Genomic DNA, 18,635 nt, shown 5'->3' on the forward strand with positions numbered 1-18,635 from the left:
CGTACAGATGCTGTTGGAGTGGACTGAGCGATTTCATGCATGTGTTTGTATGATTTAGCAAAGGGGTTGATGGTTCTAAGCATGGAATCTAGCTGGAGAAGTACATTTTCGCTGCATGCAGAGTTTGCTTTATTTTGTAAGCGTACTTCAGTAGCTTGTGCTCTGTCAGAAACATACAACTGTCCAGGCAGCGTGGGGAAGGATTTGGAAGGGGACGAATAGGAATCGAGAAATGCCGTGTCGGCTGCGTGTGGGCGGGACCGGTTTTGAAGTGGAAGCAGGACGACCCAGAAGAGAAATATATATGAGATAGCTAGAGTTGTTTTCCTTCTGTATATCTTGTAACTAATAGGCAAAAAATTATTCTTTATCCAGTGGAAAGATTTCTCAGCTACCCATATAATAACTGACCTATTCTTTAATGTTGAACTTTTTTGCATATAAGATTTTAATAAAATCATCATGGCCTATACTGTTATTGCCTTCATTAAATGTTGAAAGCCATGCTATACAAGACCTGGGGCCTCATGTATAACGCCGTGCATAGAACTCACACTATAACATGGCGTAAGCACAAAAGCGGGATTGTGCGTACGCACAGAAAAATCCAGATGCAGGAATCTGTGCGCACGCAAAATTTCACGTTCTTCCACTATATAAATCCCAATCGGCATGAAAAGTAACGCACGTGCACGCGCCTTCTGTCCCGCCCCAACTCCTCCCAGAATTACGCCTCTTTGAATATGCAAATCAATATAAATAGCCTTCTGTGAAAAGACAATGGGAAAAGCACAGGGGAAAATATAAGAATTTCAGCGAATACCAAGTGGAGGCAACGTACTATTTTTTGGTGTAAACAGTGGTATAATCAACAAAAGAAAGTTGATCGAGTGACAGAGTGTCGGAAAAACTCGAAAGATCAAATTCACAAAGTCGCACAGTGCTCGAAATAAAAAAGAAATCACATATCAAAGTCGCTGTGAAAAGGCGAGTCGTAGCCCACCGTCTGAGTGTCATATGAAAGCGTATTAGGGTACAAACAAAAAACATAGGCACACAGTGGGGAAAAAAGCACGAAATGTCAACTTTAATCTCGAAATTTCCACTTTAATCACGTAGTTTATTTTGCCATTAAAGTCGAACATCATAAACTTCATCTTAAAATCGTTTATTTTACTAGTTTCTCAAGTAGCATGTTAAAGTCTTTGTTCTGTATTTGATCTTCTATGTGCTCTATGTGTGTGAATCACTACGTGCTTCTGTTCTTTCTCTTTCTCCGACAGGACACAAAATGCATTACATTCGAGATATTACAGCTCTCTGAATAATTAAAATACTGAAGATGTATACGTGATATCATTTTCATGATGATAGGAATGAAAGCATGTTATTAAACATGGGAACACGGTGGCGCAGTGATTGTTCATATCTCACGCAAGAGTCTTGCGGTGCCATGTGCAACCTTCGATGAAATAATTTATTACAGAAGTACTGTCTCTTTCAAACGTACTAACCTCCAATTCCTGTCCATACTTTTCTTTCTCCAATCGCCACACAATCAGCTCTGTAATAGACGTTAAGCCATTTGTAAGCTTAGAACGCCGATTCTTCAAAACTTTTAAGGAACATTGAAATATCTTCGTAGTACATGTTTAATTATTTTATTCGTCTATCCTTCCAGTGTCACGTCAGGACCAGCAAGAATACAGCGCAAGGCAGGAGCTATCCTTGAACTATACGCTGCGGCACCGTGTCCTCACATGTTTAATTATTAACAATACAGATTATTTAAATGAAGTTAAAGTTTTATCTGTATACTATAAGCAACATATTTTGCTGCATTTCATCTTAAAAATGATACTGTCATCATATGCGCTTTATAAAGTAGCGCAGGTTGTGCAATATTATAACTGTGGTGCAAATTACTACTGGCTAGAAAAATATTTATAAAATCCTTTCATTTTATTAGCCGTGGACAGTTCATCAGTTACATGTAACTGCCTTATTTGGACTTGTATTAGCACGTTATTTTTTATAAAATCCAATAATTCACTTTTAAGCATTCCTTATGGGAAATAATGTTTCCCTTACCATTCTGGCTAGGTTCACTTTACATGGGTTTCAGCTTTTCATTGTGCTTCCACTTTAAAGCCTTTCTCTTCCACATAGTGTGATTTTTAGCACTTTTAACTTGGTGCACGATTCTCGTGAAACCCATTTTTGTAACTTAAGTCATTTATTACTGCTGAAGCAATGTGTTGTTTTTTTTTTTTGTCTAGCTGTCAATTTAGAAATTGATGCAAATGACATAAATCAGCATTTCACCATGTTATCGTGGTTGTTCTCATGTCCAGTCCTGGGGGTCTGTGTTGGTGCGGGTTGGCTCCATGCTCCTGTTTGTCTTTGGGAGCCTCTTGAACCCGCCACCATTGATAACGTAACCAAAGATGAGCCGGGCAAATGAGGACACACACACATGTAGCAAGGGGTCGGTGCAAAAAGCTCAAGTGCTTTTATTAAAACAATCCAAAAACAGAACAGTGTTCAATGCAGTGTAGACGTTCATCAAAAAATTAATCCATAAAAAACAGTGGGGGGAAAAAAAAGCAGAATTAAAATAAGAGTAAAACCAACACAGCTCTTGGGTCTTTAATGTTCCATCAGATCCTAGATAAGCCCAGCATAACTCCCCCTTCGTCGCCCTTCCTTACCCATTACTTGCTCAGTCTATGGAGACTTCAGCAGCCACAGTCCTCACCACCAGACCCCTGTCTTAGCTGCATCGAGCGGCATTGGCCAAAACGCCCCAAGTTGTTTGTCCTCCTGTTACCCTTCTCACTCCCTTGACATGCCTCGAATCCCTGGGGAGGACTCCACCATGATTGCACAAGCTCTACTGAAATAATCAGTGGGGATGATCCGCCACTAGACCTCTGATCTTTCACTCCTCCACGTTGCTTACAACTGCGCCACCTCTCCCACACTCGCTGGCTGGCTCATCCTAATTCTCCACCCAGTACTGCTGTCACGGCAGACTTCACGCATTATATACACTTCACATCAGCATTTTGTCATTATTACTATAACGTGTAAAAAGTTTCTCTTTTACTATGTGTTCAACATTTCTTGCCTCACATTTCCAATCATCCTACATTTACACAGATCGTTGTAGACACGGAACACACATGAAATGTATGTATTCCAAATAACAATATATTATTTACCTTATACAATTCCAGACAAACCGATAAATACACGTGGGGAATCTTTGCAACTGATTTCAGCTGAGTCAACTGGGGATGGGATAGCAGGCTACTTGTGCTGATTGACACATTTGAGAAACGCTGATGATGAGGTGCGAAGGAATTTAAGGTGGCCCAGCATTATGACCTTTTTCGTAGGCTTCAGGGATTCTAATGTTAAAAGACCATAAAACCAGCAATGCAATAACTAAACTCCATTAAAAGTTCAAATTACTAAAATGACCTTCTCTGGCTTAAGTCCGTGGGTTCATAGATTGCTGATTCCTCTTCTGGTCTTCGTTCCTCACTGCCTGTGCTCTACCACTGCTGCCACCAAATGTGATGGTGTGGGTAGGCTCCCGTCTCCTGTTTGCCTTTGGGAATCTTTTGAACTCGCACCATCATAGGGCCCTTTTGCAGGTGGAGGTTTTCATCCCAAGTAAATTCTGTTTTTAATTGGACCCCCCCCTTAATTAAAGTGAGCTGTTATTTCCCAGTTCCCATGTTAATTAATAAATTACTAAACAAAGTCTGCTAAACTTTTGTATAGCAAGAAGTTCAATACGCTTCTTGGAAGTAATCTAATGTATTTTATCTTGGTTTTTGACATTTTCATAATCAACATTCTAATTTTTTTCATTCTGTTTTTTCTGGTGTTCTCTTGTTTTCTTAAGCCAGTATTTATTAATGAGCATATTAGCTAGCTATAAGTAGTATTATTCTGTACTGTTGTGTCTCCTCATTGTTTATTGTCTTTGTTAGATAACAATCGATCAAACTGGGGAGGATAAAGATCAATAGGAAAATAGCAACAGAATTAAGAATTTAAAATAGTGGCAAAAAACTACAAATAGTTTTGAATTTCCAATGAATTTAACATTGCTCTACTTTTCTGAATGAGAAGAAAAGAAGACTAGCTAATTGAACAATGAGAGGTTAAAGGAGTCATTGATTGTGAAACTTATTGGGGGGAAAAAACCTGTAGCCGCAGTGGATACCAAGGAGTTGAGCACAGATAATCTAACTTGTTCTCATTTGTAACTGTGTTCTTGTTAAGAAGAGTTTGGTTTAATAAAGTATTTGGTAAAAAATGAATAAGAGACTGCATAATTTTTCAATTATAAATCTGTGGTTCAATTATTTGGGATATATGCTCAGAAAAAAAATCTACAACATAGGAATAATTTCACATGACATCTTGCCTGAAGAAGGGGCCTGAGTTGCCTCGAAAGCTTGCATATTGTAATCTTTCTAGTTAGCCAATAAAAGGTGTCATTTTGCTTGGCTTTTCTCTACATTCATAATGGCTAACACGGTACAACACCCTAGTACTACACATGACAGAGTGAAAGCTGTAGAATGAACTATCAAGTTCTGTTATTGGTGGCTTCAAATTAAGCATCTAAATTTGAACAAAAACCTATAGCAGCTGCAGCCATCTAGCATTGAATTTGAGGACCCCTGTTTTACAGTAACATCTTTTACTTTATTGCTGTTCATGCTGTTTGTTGTGATCACCTCCTCTCTTTAGTTGCATATATTGTAAAGCTAGCCCTGGTGCTGTTTACTATGGCAAGCTAAATTAGCATTTGGAGATATCACAGAATGAATTTTAAAATATCTTAAAATGACCTCTTAGTTGCTCTGATATCTGAAAAACATTTGTAAATATCCACAGTTTCTCTCTGTTTTGAGATATGGCAGATGCTTATTAAAATACTGTGCAATTACCACACATCTCAAATGGGTTCCTATCATTATGAAATAAATTTTGGTTTACCTTTGTATGGCATGTTTTTCAAGACACCGGAAAAATGTATTTGAGATAGCTTCCAATGCTTTGATAGATATTTTCTAATACCTTAAAAAATAATATCCAGACCATTTTTTAACACTTAAAATACACTACACATATTTCATAATGTATTTCAAGATATTTAAAAATTATAGAGAATAACATCCAAAAGTGATATTTTTTATGTTACTCTTTATTATATGTAGCTTGTAGTAATGGGAGGAAAAAAATTAATGTCAAGTTTTCATGCAGAACAGAGAATACAAATGTTTGTGATATCGTATACCTTAATGGTGATCAAATAAATTCACATTACTTGTGCCGCATAATCCATGTTCTATAGCTAAGCTGTGCAGTCATTTGCTTAAATTGTGCAAAATGCATGCATTTCTTGCTGAAATATTATTAGACATTTCCCCAAAACAGGTGCTATTAGTCTAATAAGAAAATACCAGGTTAACTTTTTCAGCAATTAGATGATTATAATAAATAATTGAGGCAGCCCTAGTTTACCTGTTTTTCACTCACTTCTTTTGCTATTTGAATGTTTTCCTGATGCATTATCTTGTTCTGTTCAAGAATTTCTTTGTATGTATCAAAGAGAGCATGTATGTCCACTTGTGATTTGCCTTGGCCGTTTTATGTCGTGGACAGTCTATCTGTGGGTCTTCTGTATGCACTAGGAATGTCACCAGAACCAGTACTACAGACCAAGTTAATACCAAAGTTCCAAAAAGGTAACTGTACCAGCTTTTATACAGTATCAGTAGTACAGAGTGAAAGTTGGTACCATACTCATGCTTGACTGAAAGTAGGAGAATTAGTATTTGGAAGGCACGATACTACATTGTATAAAAGTGAGAAAACCATACATATTTATTAAAAAAAAAAAAAAAAACCAGCAGAAATAATGGCTGGTAGAGCTTTGTGCTTGAAATTGGAGAATTTCAGCTAATGATTGTGGGAAGTTGTTTCCAATTATTAAAAAGGGGGGTAAAAAAAGCCAAAACACACAAAGGCTTTCATAATTGCCATTGTTATTCCATTACAGAGTTACTTCAGAAGAAGATTTGTGCATAATTTAAGAGGACAGTAATGTGACTGATTTAGATGTCAATTTTAATCATTCAGCTTGTAGTGTCACAAACTTGTAAGAGGACTCAATATGATGGCAAGGCTAATCACTTTTTAATAGGGTTCTATATAGTCCCTGTTATGCATAGAGGACTGTGCACACTGGCTGTGCTAATAACAGTTGCAGCAAGTAAAAACTGAGGCAAGTTTTAGATGAATTGGCTATTTGGCTTATGTTAGCTTATGGCTTATGAAATTAGCTGGACCATTTGTAAATACCAAAAATGTATTTAATATTTCAAGATGTGGCCTTTTAGCAGAATGGACAAAACAGCATACTTTGTTGCTAAATAATGAGTATGCTAATGATAAATTTGCATCTTAATTTGGTTTTTGAAAACAACCTGTTGTTCATTAGTATAACCCCTAAAATATGACCAATAATATATCATATACAGTACATTGTAAAGGTACATTGGATAATGTAATACTGTCTACCAGTCTACTGGATGTCTTAATAAGCAAATGCTGTCGCTACTGGCTGCCGCTGCCCTGCTGCTGTGTTTACCTGGTTGGTGGCGATCTGCTTTCTCCGGCTGGAATACATGGTACGGATTGACAAGCTGCTTCTTGGGAGTGTATTTGCCTGGATTGTTTGGTTTTTAATGTTTTGTCCAGTGACATCGATTTGCAAGTTATATGGCAGTGGAGTTTGTTTGACTTCGAAGTCGCTTGTCTGAACCACTTTTGGCGTTGTGCCATCATCGGGATATTCTCCATCTCTCCCGTCGGAAATACATTCACCACGATTCTTGACCGAACTTTAATTATTATGACCACAGTCCAATACGGTCCTTTTGGTCTATTTTTCCTCGGAACTTCACAGAGATCTGAATGGACTGCCGACCTTAGTGTGCTAGCTAGTATAATGAGGTTGGCTATAGCAACACATAGAAAAATAAAATTTGCCATTGGGCTATTCAATGTCCATTCATCTGTTAGCGGACCATATGTTTGATTTTTTTTTTCTTTTTTTTTTTTTTTTTTTTTGCTTAACTGAGACCTGGCAGCAACCTAGTGATTTTTCGCAGCTTAATCAAGCTGTCCCCACTGGGTTTGTTAACTTTTGCCAACCCCATGCCTCTGGTCATAGTGGAGGTCTTGTGATCATCTACAGCGCGGAGTTGAAAGTATCATTTAAAACTGTGCTTCAGTATGCCTCATTTGAATTCATTTTCTTGCAAATCAATGAACCTACTCCCAACTATACTTGCCACTATTTATCGACCAGCCAAGTTGAACAAGGACTTTTTAAATGAACTGTCTGAGTTTGTAAATTGTTTGTTCTATGTCACCTAATGTTATTTTGTTGTGTGATTTTAATATACATATGGACACTGTTACTGATGATCTTACGAGGGATTTTACTTCTTGCCTCAATAGTATTGGTCTGCAGCAATTTATAGACTTTCCTACTCACTCTAAAGGCCATATTCTTGATCTTATTTGTTGCTCTGGTGTTACTCTTTATAATTGTATAGCATCTGACCCGTCGATATCCGATCACAAATTGGTGTCTTTTAACGTCGACCTAATATTATCTAAATCAAATGTTTTTTGTTCTAAATTTGGGTGGAGTGGTGGCTCTGAGTCTAAGGATCTATGCGAGTATCCGGAAGGTTGCTGGTTCAAATCCCCGTCACTGCCAAAAGAGATCCTACTCTGCTGGGCAATTGATCAAGGCCATTAACCTTCAATTGCTCCAGGGGCGCTGTACAATGGCTGACCCTGCGCTCTGACCCCAAGAGTTATGCAAAAACTAACAAATTCCTAATACAAGAAATTGTATAAGGCGAAATAAAGAACAAAAAAAAATTGATCTAATTGCCTTCTCTAATGGAGTCGACAGTCTGCTCAGTTGTGACAATTTATTTACCACAGATGAAGTGGTTTCCCACTATAGCAATGAACTTTACAACCTTTTAGACAATCTTGCTCCTCTGAAAACCCAGACTGTCTTTCATTCACTCTGCCCCCCTGGTTCACCATGGAACATCGCCAACTTAAAGCTAATTGCCAACGTTTGGAACGCCTTTATACAAAAACGGGTTTAATGTCCATAAGAATACTGTATGTATAATGAACACATGCATCCCTATAAGGATGCCTTATCTGCGGCAAAAACTATACTATCCAGCACTAATTGGGTCAGCTGAAGGAAATAGTAGGGCTTTATTTTCAGCTGTAAGCAATCTTCTGGCCACCTGACAGTCTTCCATCTCAGTTTTACTGTACAGACTAATGTAACTATTTTATGGACTTTTTTAATATGAAAATTTGAAATATCCACCAGCATCTGACTAGTTTTGGAAATTCCATACATGAAGTATGTTATGATCCCCCTTCTTCTTTTCGTAACAGTTTTAAACTCCCAACTGTGAAGGAAATACTTGATATTATTAGAAAATTCAAGCCCTCTACCTGTCAGCTAGATCCAGTTCCTACTTATTTGGTTAAATTCTGGTTCTCTTCTCTTTCCTCTCTAATAACTAACATCATACATTCTTCCCTTTTCTCTGGACCTGTTCCTTTATCTTTTAAAACAGCTCTAATAACTCCACTTCTCAAGAAATCTGGTGCGGATCCCTACAACCTAAATAATTATCGTCCAATCTCAAATTTACCTTTACTTTCAAAAACAGTTGAAAAAACTGTTGCTAAGCAGGTTCACTCTTGCCTTACTGACAATTATTTGTTTGAACGATTTGCCTTCGATTCTATCTCTCATGATATTCTTCTTGAGAGATCAAAATTGATTGGTATTATTGGCACTCCACATGCCTGGTTTAAATCATATCTCTCTCTGATCATACACAGTTTGTAGTTTCAGATCACAAGTTTGCCCAGTTGTTAGTGGTGGTCCCCATTGCTCTGTCTTGGGTCCCCTTTTATTTGTTATTTATATTTTGCCTCTTGGTCATATCTTTAGGAAATTTAATATTCATTTTCACTGTTATGGTGATGACACCCAGCTCTATCTTTCTACTAAGCCTGATTCCACTCTTCCACCTTCTTTCCTCTCTGACTATCTGCAGGAAGTTAAATCATGGCTGTCTGCTAATTTTTTTAATTAAATAGTGATAAAACAGAGGTGGTTCTGGTAGGAACTAAATCTGTTTTAGATAAATGGTGATAATATGTCATTGACTGTTGATAATCTTTTCTTCCACCCAGATTAAGAGCTTAGATGTTATTCTCGATAGTACCTTAAAATTCGAAGCACATATTAATAATGTCACTCAGTCTGCATATTTCCATCTACGGAATATCAGCGGTTTACGTCCATCTCTTTCAGCTACCAGCACTGCTATTCTTGTTCATGCTCTTGGTTACATCTCGTATTGATTATTATAATTCTGTCCTTACTGGTCTTCCTCACAAACTCCTTTACAAACTCCAATTGTTTCAGAATGCTGCAGCTCGTATTATTACCAGAACTCCTTCCATAGAACACATTGTTCCTGTCAGGTTCACTGGCACCCTATTAAATACAGCATTGATTTTAAGATTCTGCTTATTACTTAACAAGACCCTTCATAATCTGGCACCTCCTTATTTTTCTGATCATCTTCACATCTCCATTCCTTCTTGTATCCTTAGATCTTCTTCCTCTATCAGTCTTAATTGTCCTCCTGCTCGCTTGACTACCATGGGGTTTAGAGCTTTCAGTCAAGTGGCCCCTTGCCTCTGGAACTGTCTCCCACAAGATATTCGTAAAATCAACTCTCTTCTTTCCTTTAAATCTCATCTTAAAACACATCTTTTTAAGCTGGCTTATTCAGTCTGATAGTTTTAGCTGATAAATGTAAATTTTTTTTTTTTTTTATTGTATTCTGGTTTTATTGTACTGTAATATTTTATTTTATGACTATTATTATTAATGTGCTTTATAAGGTGTCCTTGTGTGCCTTAAAAGGTGACTATAAATAAAATAAATTATTTATTACCAGTTACACTGCAGGACTGGTAAAATTTGTACTTCTGTATAAGTACATAGGCTAAGCAGTAACACAGACTTGTGATACTTTGAGGGCCACATAACGTGTGTTTTATAGGAGTTTCATTTCATGCAGGAATTTAAAGTTTTGACAAATGGAACAAAAAAGAATACATTTGGAGAATTAAAGCACAAGGATTTTGTGACATTTGAAAGTTGAGTTAATTTGACTAATCTGTTAAACTTACTCTTTTAGTAGTTTTTTAAAATCAGCTAATGATATAACCAAGGTTATTATAGTTAACAAAACTGAAACTATTATTAAAAAAACATTTTTGTAAACTGAAATAAAATAATAAAACCAAAATGAAAAACTAAACTATTAAAGCAGCTAGAAACACTTACTGAATTAAAATTACCAAAAATAATTTTAGTTTTCATTTTTGAATGAATATTCTTGCTGTTAGTTTTTAAACCTTATAACTTTTAACTCTAAAACTGAAAGTCATCCATCACGAGCCACCTGCACATATTCATCCCGTGAATGGTGGCTGGTGAAGGGAGCGGGTGATCACACACCATTTACGGCGACAGAGCAAGCTTAATACGCACGTAAAGCATGTGGAATAGAAAGCGATTTACATGCCACCTTTCTTTGCACCTGTTGTAACATCAAGATGTAATTTAAACGCCTGAAATCAGAATGTGCTGGTCAACAAAAACTTTATTGTATGCACAGAAAAATCACGAGTGAGTAACGTTTCAATTTATTTTTCAGGTGCCTGCTTTTTGTTAACAGTAATTCATCTGCCACTTTACACATGAAGTATATGAAGTATAGAGAAAGTATAGCAATCATGAAAAAAAAATAGACCTTGACATTCTGATGAATCTTGACTTTTTAGACCTCCCCGAGTCTGAAAATAGTTTTTTGGAATTAAGTCTGTGTGTGTATGTGTGTGTGTAAACACGATATCTCAAAAACGCAACTAGATACAGTGGAACCTCGGGTCACGACCATAATTCATTCTAAAACTCTGGTCGCAACCCGATTTGGTCGTGACCCAAAGTAATTTCTCCATAGGATTGTATGTAAATACAATTAATCCGATCCGGACCGTACAAGCTGTATGTAAATGTATATTTTTTTAAAAGATTTTTAAGCACAAAAATAGTTAATTATACCATAGAATGCACAGTGTAATAGTAAATTAAATGTTTGTTTACTTCTTCTGGTCACTCCAGCACCTTGATCGCTCAGCTGGAGCGACCGCTTCCTTCTGCCACACCGAGTGTCGGCCAAAACACCCCTGCTTGGGGGCTCTCGATCTCGCTCGCTGCACAGGAACAGACTGAACACGTGCGGAAATCATTGGCGCATACAAACCGGAAGGGAAACTGGCTTATTCATCACCCGAGTGTGTGGTCGTGAACAGATGCAAAAGTTTGACAAACTTTTTGGTCATAACACGATTTGTACGTGGTCAGAGACGTTCGTGACCCGAGGTTCCACTGTAGATGGATGAAATTTGACACATGGTTCTTACACCAGAATTATAGATCTGTATTAACTTTTGGGCCAAAACCATTAATAATTAATTAATAATAATTGTTCAATATATTATTCATTTGATTTGATTTGTTGTTGATGGTTCTTTAATTTACATAATATAATCATTGTCTTGCAGTTTACTCCTCAGATATCCATCCCCATATCTGAGTAAATGAGAAAGTCTAGGGGAGACCATTCTCGATTTTTTTTTTAAAAATAAAACTGCACTGATCGAGAGACGGACAAGGTCATCATACAAGATCAGCATATTGTTACTGACCAATCACTTTTGCTTTAAAAACGTTGTTTAAAAACAAAGCGATACAAACCTTGTAAAATTCCAGAGTTGCAATGTCTCCACTGAACTACAGGTAGGTAGGCGAAGAGAGTCTGCCAAGTGATGAAAAACTAATTTGTTTTTGTATTTATTCTATATTTATTTATGTTTTTAGTTCATATTCACAGCTCAAAATACCTGATATTGTGAAAATAATACAGTAGCAGAATTATGTTTTAAAATATCTGTCGCCATTTTTTCAATGTTTCTCTCTCTCTCTCAAAATAGATAGTTGAAATATCATATTCTTTTTTGTTCTTAACATCAGCAATATCATATATATTGCATACCAGGAATTTTTCCTGCTTTGCATCCAAACCTGCTTGGGTAGGCTCCAGGTTCCTGCTATCCTACTCTGGATAAACTGGTTTAGATAATGTCGTATATATTGTTCTTAATCTCAGATGCTGTCTCTGTCATTTTGTGCCTGCCCATACTCTTGTTACCTGCTCTTGCTCTGTTCATTATGGGTTTACTGTTCTTATGGTGGGCAATTCAAGACTTACTGCCCCTAACCTTCATACTACATGCTTGTTTTTCTTTGTTTCCCTCAATACAGCTAGGTGAGTTCTACACACTGATTCAAGCCTAAGAGTCCTGTTCTTCCTTAGCCCCTGTAATTTTCATGATCACACTTGTCAGAACACAGTAGAATCTCTTTTCTTATTTTTTATATCTTTTCAGGCCTGCAGGTGCAAAATTCTGTCTATAAAATGTTTGTGCCTGAGATGGAATCAGAGATCAATATGGCTGGTAGAAAATGACAAAGCCCAGTGTTTGAGATTTTTAAATGTAATATTGAAGGCATTTATTATAAGCACATTGTCGTTGGAGCAGGATATGTTGTGTGCTGCAGACATTTAGAGTAAAAAACCCTCGCACCTTAAAATTCACCAAAGTTTTCATTACAAATTGGCCCATTCTGGGCAATAAAAGGAAAAGAAAAAAGTGCCAACAGTCAACGCAGATTTGTTCAGCACAATAGACATTGAAAATATTTTTAAAATTATAAAATTGTGTAAAATTGTTCATATTCAGTACCTGGTTTTGATTATGCTATGTTTTTATCAGACAAAAGCAAAACCAAATAGTAAAGCATGTTGTGTAGTAAACTTCCACTAACATTAAACTCTTATCCAAACCCGTTAAGTGTACAGTTCTGTCTCATTGTGACACAAAAACTAAACTCCATAGTAGCTCTTTAACCATATTATAATTGCTCAAATTAAAACTGAAACTAATGTAAAATAGAAATGTCTTTGTAAAATAAAAACTAAATTAAAACTAAAAATACACGATGAAGGAATACTAAAACTAAACAATTTCCAAGTAAGGTTAGAAAAAATATAGAAATAAAAACGAATATAAAAAGGCAAAATATAATAAAAGGCGGATTCTATGACAAACCAGATTTTAAAAGCATCTTGTTTGAGAAACTGTTTTAAAGAGTTTGCTTAAATTAAAATATCCTGGATTATCTTGGAATTCACAAGATCAACAGTTCAGATATAATCATGTTTGAAGTTTTATTTTTAGTATTGATTTAAAGCAGTATTTTCAGCCAATGGAGAGAAAATCATCCATCCATTATCCAACCCGCTGAATCCGAACACAGGGTCACGGGGGTCTGCTGGAGCCAATCCCAGCCAACACAGGGCACAAGGCAGGAACCAATCCTGGGCAGGGTGCCAACCCACCGCAGGACACACACAAACACACCCACACACCAAGCACACACTAGGGCCAATTTAGAAAATGTCAGAATAAATATGAAATGTACAGATTGTAAGACAAATTAGATGGCACGTGATGATTTTATTCATTATAAAATCTATGGTGAAATATTGAATACAAACATTCTGGTGTTGTGACACCTCTGCTCTACACTGTATTGGATGCTTGTTCCACTTGAGCTTACAACATGTTTTTATATCTGTGATTTTAGCTGTTCATCAAAGGAAAAATCCTGTATCTCTAAGCTGTTGTAGTGTGTGAACACATTACATGGGTTCATTGTTTCTAGGGAGTTAATATTGCTGGTGTTAACTCTGAAGTAAAAGCAAGCACTCTTATTCAATAGTTCAGCTGAGAGAATCCCGTTAGATGCCAGGGCTTCAGACTGGTAGATGTCTCTTATTTGTTCAAGTGGAATGAGGAGTGTGGTTATGCCCTCAACAAAACATCACTGACTAGAATTGCAGGTTATATACATGTAAGTTGGTATCCGCAGCATAAACCCTGAAGGCTCTCTTCTGTTTCCTTCAAGGTTTGCAGCTTATAGAATACATTATTCTATCTAGTAGTAATCTTTTTGAAGCATTTTCGTGAGCTAGTCAAGTTGTATGTGTAAGTTTTTTAACTGTGTTGATCACAGTTATACCTGAGATACTGTGCTGAGACAGTATGTTGTTTTTCAAGACTTTGTTTGCATTGAAGTAGGAATGAGCTGATGGTCAATGATATTGCTGGACACATCATCAATGTAAGTAAACCTGGTTGATTGAGCAATGTTCTGCAAATATGAGGAGCCAAAGAGCTAAAACTGCAGCAGTCACTTTTTTTTTTTAAATCTTTTGCACTTCACAAGAAAGCCGATAGGCACGGCAGAAGGCCTGTGAGTTTCCTGAGCTTAGCTAGTTTAGCAGGAGTGAGCTGTAGTTGAGGGGAGGCACCCCTGATATTCTGCAAAAGGTACAGGGATTGGACTGCTGAGGACTGGGGTAAAGTCATTTGGTTCCACTTGAATCACTGCTTTCAAGCAAACTGTGTAGTGCCTTGTTTGTAAAATGGCATGTCTATAAGATTAAGTGGCAGAACCAGCATTTGATTTTGGCACCAGCCAGTACAAAGCTTCGCAGCCAACAGACTTCAGCCTAGGCACATTAAAACCACTAAAAGAAACTGAAGTCTGTGCTACTCGTAACCAATAATGTACACAGGATTGGGCCACATGTGGTTCTGTATGTAAAGAAATGAAAGTATTAAAAACTGTAGACAGAACAGGCTGTGGAAGTCGGAAGGGTCAACCCATAATGAATGGAACTTAAAGGATCAAAAGTACGAGTTGCAATAGCGAGATGCCTTGTTCTGGGGCAGAATGAAATACCAGTGCAACAATCTGGGCATTCTCCATGGCTATAAAAATGAAGTGGCAGTCAGGGATATAAATAGTTATAGCTTATTACTTTTCTTACTCTAGCATTGCTTAAAATATTCAATTCCTTTCTTTTTATCTTTGTTGCAACATTAAAGAAGAATAAACAATTTTTTTTTTCAATTATTTCCACAATCCACATTGTCATCTATCTACAAAGAGGGTTGCTGCAATAGGAATTGAATTGTGCAGTGCACATGAGATACTAAATCTGAAATAAACTGATTATATTATGTATCAAAGCAGTGCAGTACTACAACACGGTAATTTTTTTTTCTTCCTTATAATGTATACCGAGTTTTTTTTTTTTTTTTTTTTTTTTTTTTTTTTTTTAAATTTGTTCAGAAGGTGGGATAAAGAGAACAATTTGAAGATGTCATGTTTGAGTGAATAAAAGTAATTAGTAAGTTCTAGTTTCCTAAAAAAAAAAAAAAGTGGTTTCCTGTTGAGAGGCATTTATACAAATCCATTTTATTATAAGACCAATCTAATATTAGAGTGTCGTGCCAATAAGGCATTTGTAGAAATTTAATTGAATGTGGAACAAAACACCTTTGAATCATTGTAATAACATTGCCAAATACTGATGTGTGTGCAGAGCTGCAGCAATCTCTGCGACAAAGCTACTGCATCATGAGCGAAAATGCCTGTGTACCATAAATGTAGATGCTTTCCACAGTACCTGGGTAAAGCAACTAAATATTCGTAATCCACAAGCAAGTCCATCTCAAAAACCACCACCACCCCATCCCCCCAACAGAGGCAATGGTATAGTACATCCTGAATATTTTGTAAAGATGATGTGAGCTTTTATAACATCATACAGCCCTACACTTCAGCTAAATGTGATTGTATTGTAATTTTTTTTTAGTTTTTTGGTTTGCCTTTCTGTTATTGTCTCCACTTAGTTCAGAAGGACATCCGTTATCTCTGTGCCTGAGAAATTAAAAGTGTATGTCTGAAGGACTACAGAGTCTTGGCAGCCACTCCTAATTGTGAAGTATTGCTTTGAGAGTCTGTCACTGGGCCACATTAAACAAAACATTCCAGACAATGTGGACCACCTCCAGTTTGCATTTCGTAATTCCTTTTCCATCATGAATTCTATATTGCTTGCACTTCATACAATCCTGGCACATCTGAGTAAGACAAACTGCTGTGACAGAGTCCATCCATCCATCCATTTTCCAACCCGCTGAATCCGAACACAGGGTCACGGGGGTCTGCTGGAGCCAATCCCAGCCAACACAGGGCACAAGGCAGGAACCAATCCCGGGCAGGGTGCCAACCCACCGCAGTGTGACAGAGTCCTGTTTATTAATTACATCTCTATGTTTAACACTGTTGTATCATTAAACTGCACCACCAAACACTTCAATTTAGGGCATAGTACTCCACTATATAGCTGGATTTTTGGACTTTCTAATAAACCTTAGCTTGTCCGGATTGGCAACATCACATCTTTCACACTGGTCCTCAACAAACACTTTTTGTCCATTGCAAAAACATTGGATAAAACTTCTCTTTTGAATTTGGATTCACAGCCAAAAGGAATACATGAACAGTTGATAAAGTGTCTCAATTCATCAGTTTTCAGTGAATCCATTATCCTTTCTGTAAAGAGTGAATAATGCAGTGCACAATCAAATAAAATTAATTGAAAAGTTTGTTTTTTTTAATTGCACTCTGTTGTATGGCATGAGACTTTATTTATTTATTTTTTATTTTAGCAGTACACATCTAGTAACTTGAAATGAGAAGCAACAAGCCAAAGACATCAGATGAAGCAAGTAATGGTATGTATCAAGCCATGTCTTTATTTATTTTATTTTTTTGAGTCTTTGATTACAGTTCTTGCATTTCTTAAGCTGTCATTTTTACTGATTTAGGGGAGAATATCCATGGTATTCTGCCAGTGTGACAACTATAGTTATGTTGGCAAAACAGCACTAAAAGAATGTTTGAGATCTTGTAGAATAATGACCACTATGAGTGGGTGGACACAAATTTTGTTCAGGAACAGGCAACATGTACATTTAATAAATAGCTAATGAATTTTGATGATTTTTTAAAATAAGTGCATCCACCCACTAAAATGGTTGTTTTTTAAACATGTAGAAAGGTTGGCTTTTGTGGTCATCTGGATTTTTCAAAACTTGGCGTTCATTTGCAATTTAAATATTGATTAGTTGTGCATTATGTTTTGTTCTATGATGAAGGGGGAAAAAAGGAAAAAGACTTTTGAAATGTATTTTGTAAAGTTTTTCCATAATACATTATAGCATGTAAAATAAGGTTATTTTATATACTTACCTAAGGGTGTGGATTGTTTGACTGTAATATTAAACAGCTTTTGTTTCTCAGAAATGTTCAGAACACTTTCCCTATCTTGCACCTATTTTAATAAGAATTCTGTTTTAATACTAGTGTATTTTGTAATTAGGTTAATTTGTAAAATGACAAACTTAATGGCATCTCCCGAACCTGGGACCGACACCTAAAATGCAGGAGGGAATAAGGCTTAAGTAATGCACAGATTTTTTTGTCACACTATCTGTGCATGCTTATGGGTTGTTGTGGAGTTTTTGATACTTGTCATCATGCTGCCATATATTTTAGCTGATGTTGGTTTCTACAGTTGCCCTTCACCTCAGCAGCAGAATGAAGGTGCACAGCCACTAAACAGAACAGGCAAGCTGCTTGTGCACCTCTGGCATCATAAAGGTAACACTAATGTCTTTAGTAATGCAGCTTGCTTCTGCATCTCCAAGGGCAGATAAGTAGGTGAACCCACTGTATCTAGTGAAAAGACATATGTATAGATGACATTCCAGTACCATTGCACCCACCTGTTATCAAAAAATATACTTTTTTTTTTCCCCTTCCACCAGAGATGATTATATGTTTCAGTTTCAGCTTGGTGAACAAATTCAATTTGCCTGATAGCACATATGATTTTTTTGGACAATTTTTAGACACATCATATTATTCTGAACCAATTCTCAATTCATTGCTTCTGTTTTGGGAATTATATAAGTACTGGAGTCTTGGTGCACAGTTGCCATGGTATCTGTTAGTTTCTCAAGTAATGAATATGGTTCACTAAAATCTGTTTAGTCTTGTAGAAGAGATTTCTTACTGGTGATAACAGATAATCGTACAAATGATGAACAAGACTGTTTTTATATAAATTTAATTTTTGTAATTCGATGCACTTCAGTGTTTCCTGATGTTATTGCTTACCATTTGCAAACATTTGTATTGTGGAATTCATAAAAAAAGCCATTTTATTAATTATTGAAAAAATATAATTTGGAAGGATTAACAAACTAATCATTCAGTACATTTAACAAGGTAATTGAGAAGCCCAACCCTGTGGATCAGTGGAAAATGTGGGGAAAAAAAGATGGCTATGGTGCTGAATTTTGTTGTGAGAAAATATTAATTGCTAACTATGGGAAAATTATTTGTGCCAAAATTAAAT

At 36.5% G+C, this 18,635-nt stretch overlaps 1 protein-coding gene across 3 annotated transcripts in view; it reads left to right on the forward strand.

Moving 5' to 3' along the window:
- scaf11 (SR-related CTD-associated factor 11) overlaps positions 1-18,635 on the forward strand; it is a 651,915-nt gene that overhangs the window by 542,173 nt on the left and 91,107 nt on the right. Inside the window, exon 2 of one of the 3 annotated variants that reach the window (XM_051928673.1) lies at positions 16,885-16,947. The exons of 1 other annotated variant lie outside the window; for it this stretch is intronic. In XM_051928673.1, coding sequence (XP_051784633.1) covers positions 16,905-16,947 — 43 coding nt within the window. In that variant the 5' untranslated portion in view covers positions 16,885-16,904. Of the gene's footprint in view, positions 1-16,881; positions 16,948-18,635 lie in introns of all 3 variants that reach the window. One more of the 3 variants, XM_028810656.2, reaches the window with a different exon arrangement.

The sequence above is a fragment of the Erpetoichthys calabaricus genome, chromosome 1 (assembly GCF_900747795.2).
Source record: "Erpetoichthys calabaricus chromosome 1, fErpCal1.3, whole genome shotgun sequence".
NCBI classification, from domain to species: Eukaryota; Metazoa; Chordata; class Cladistia; order Polypteriformes; family Polypteridae; genus Erpetoichthys; species Erpetoichthys calabaricus.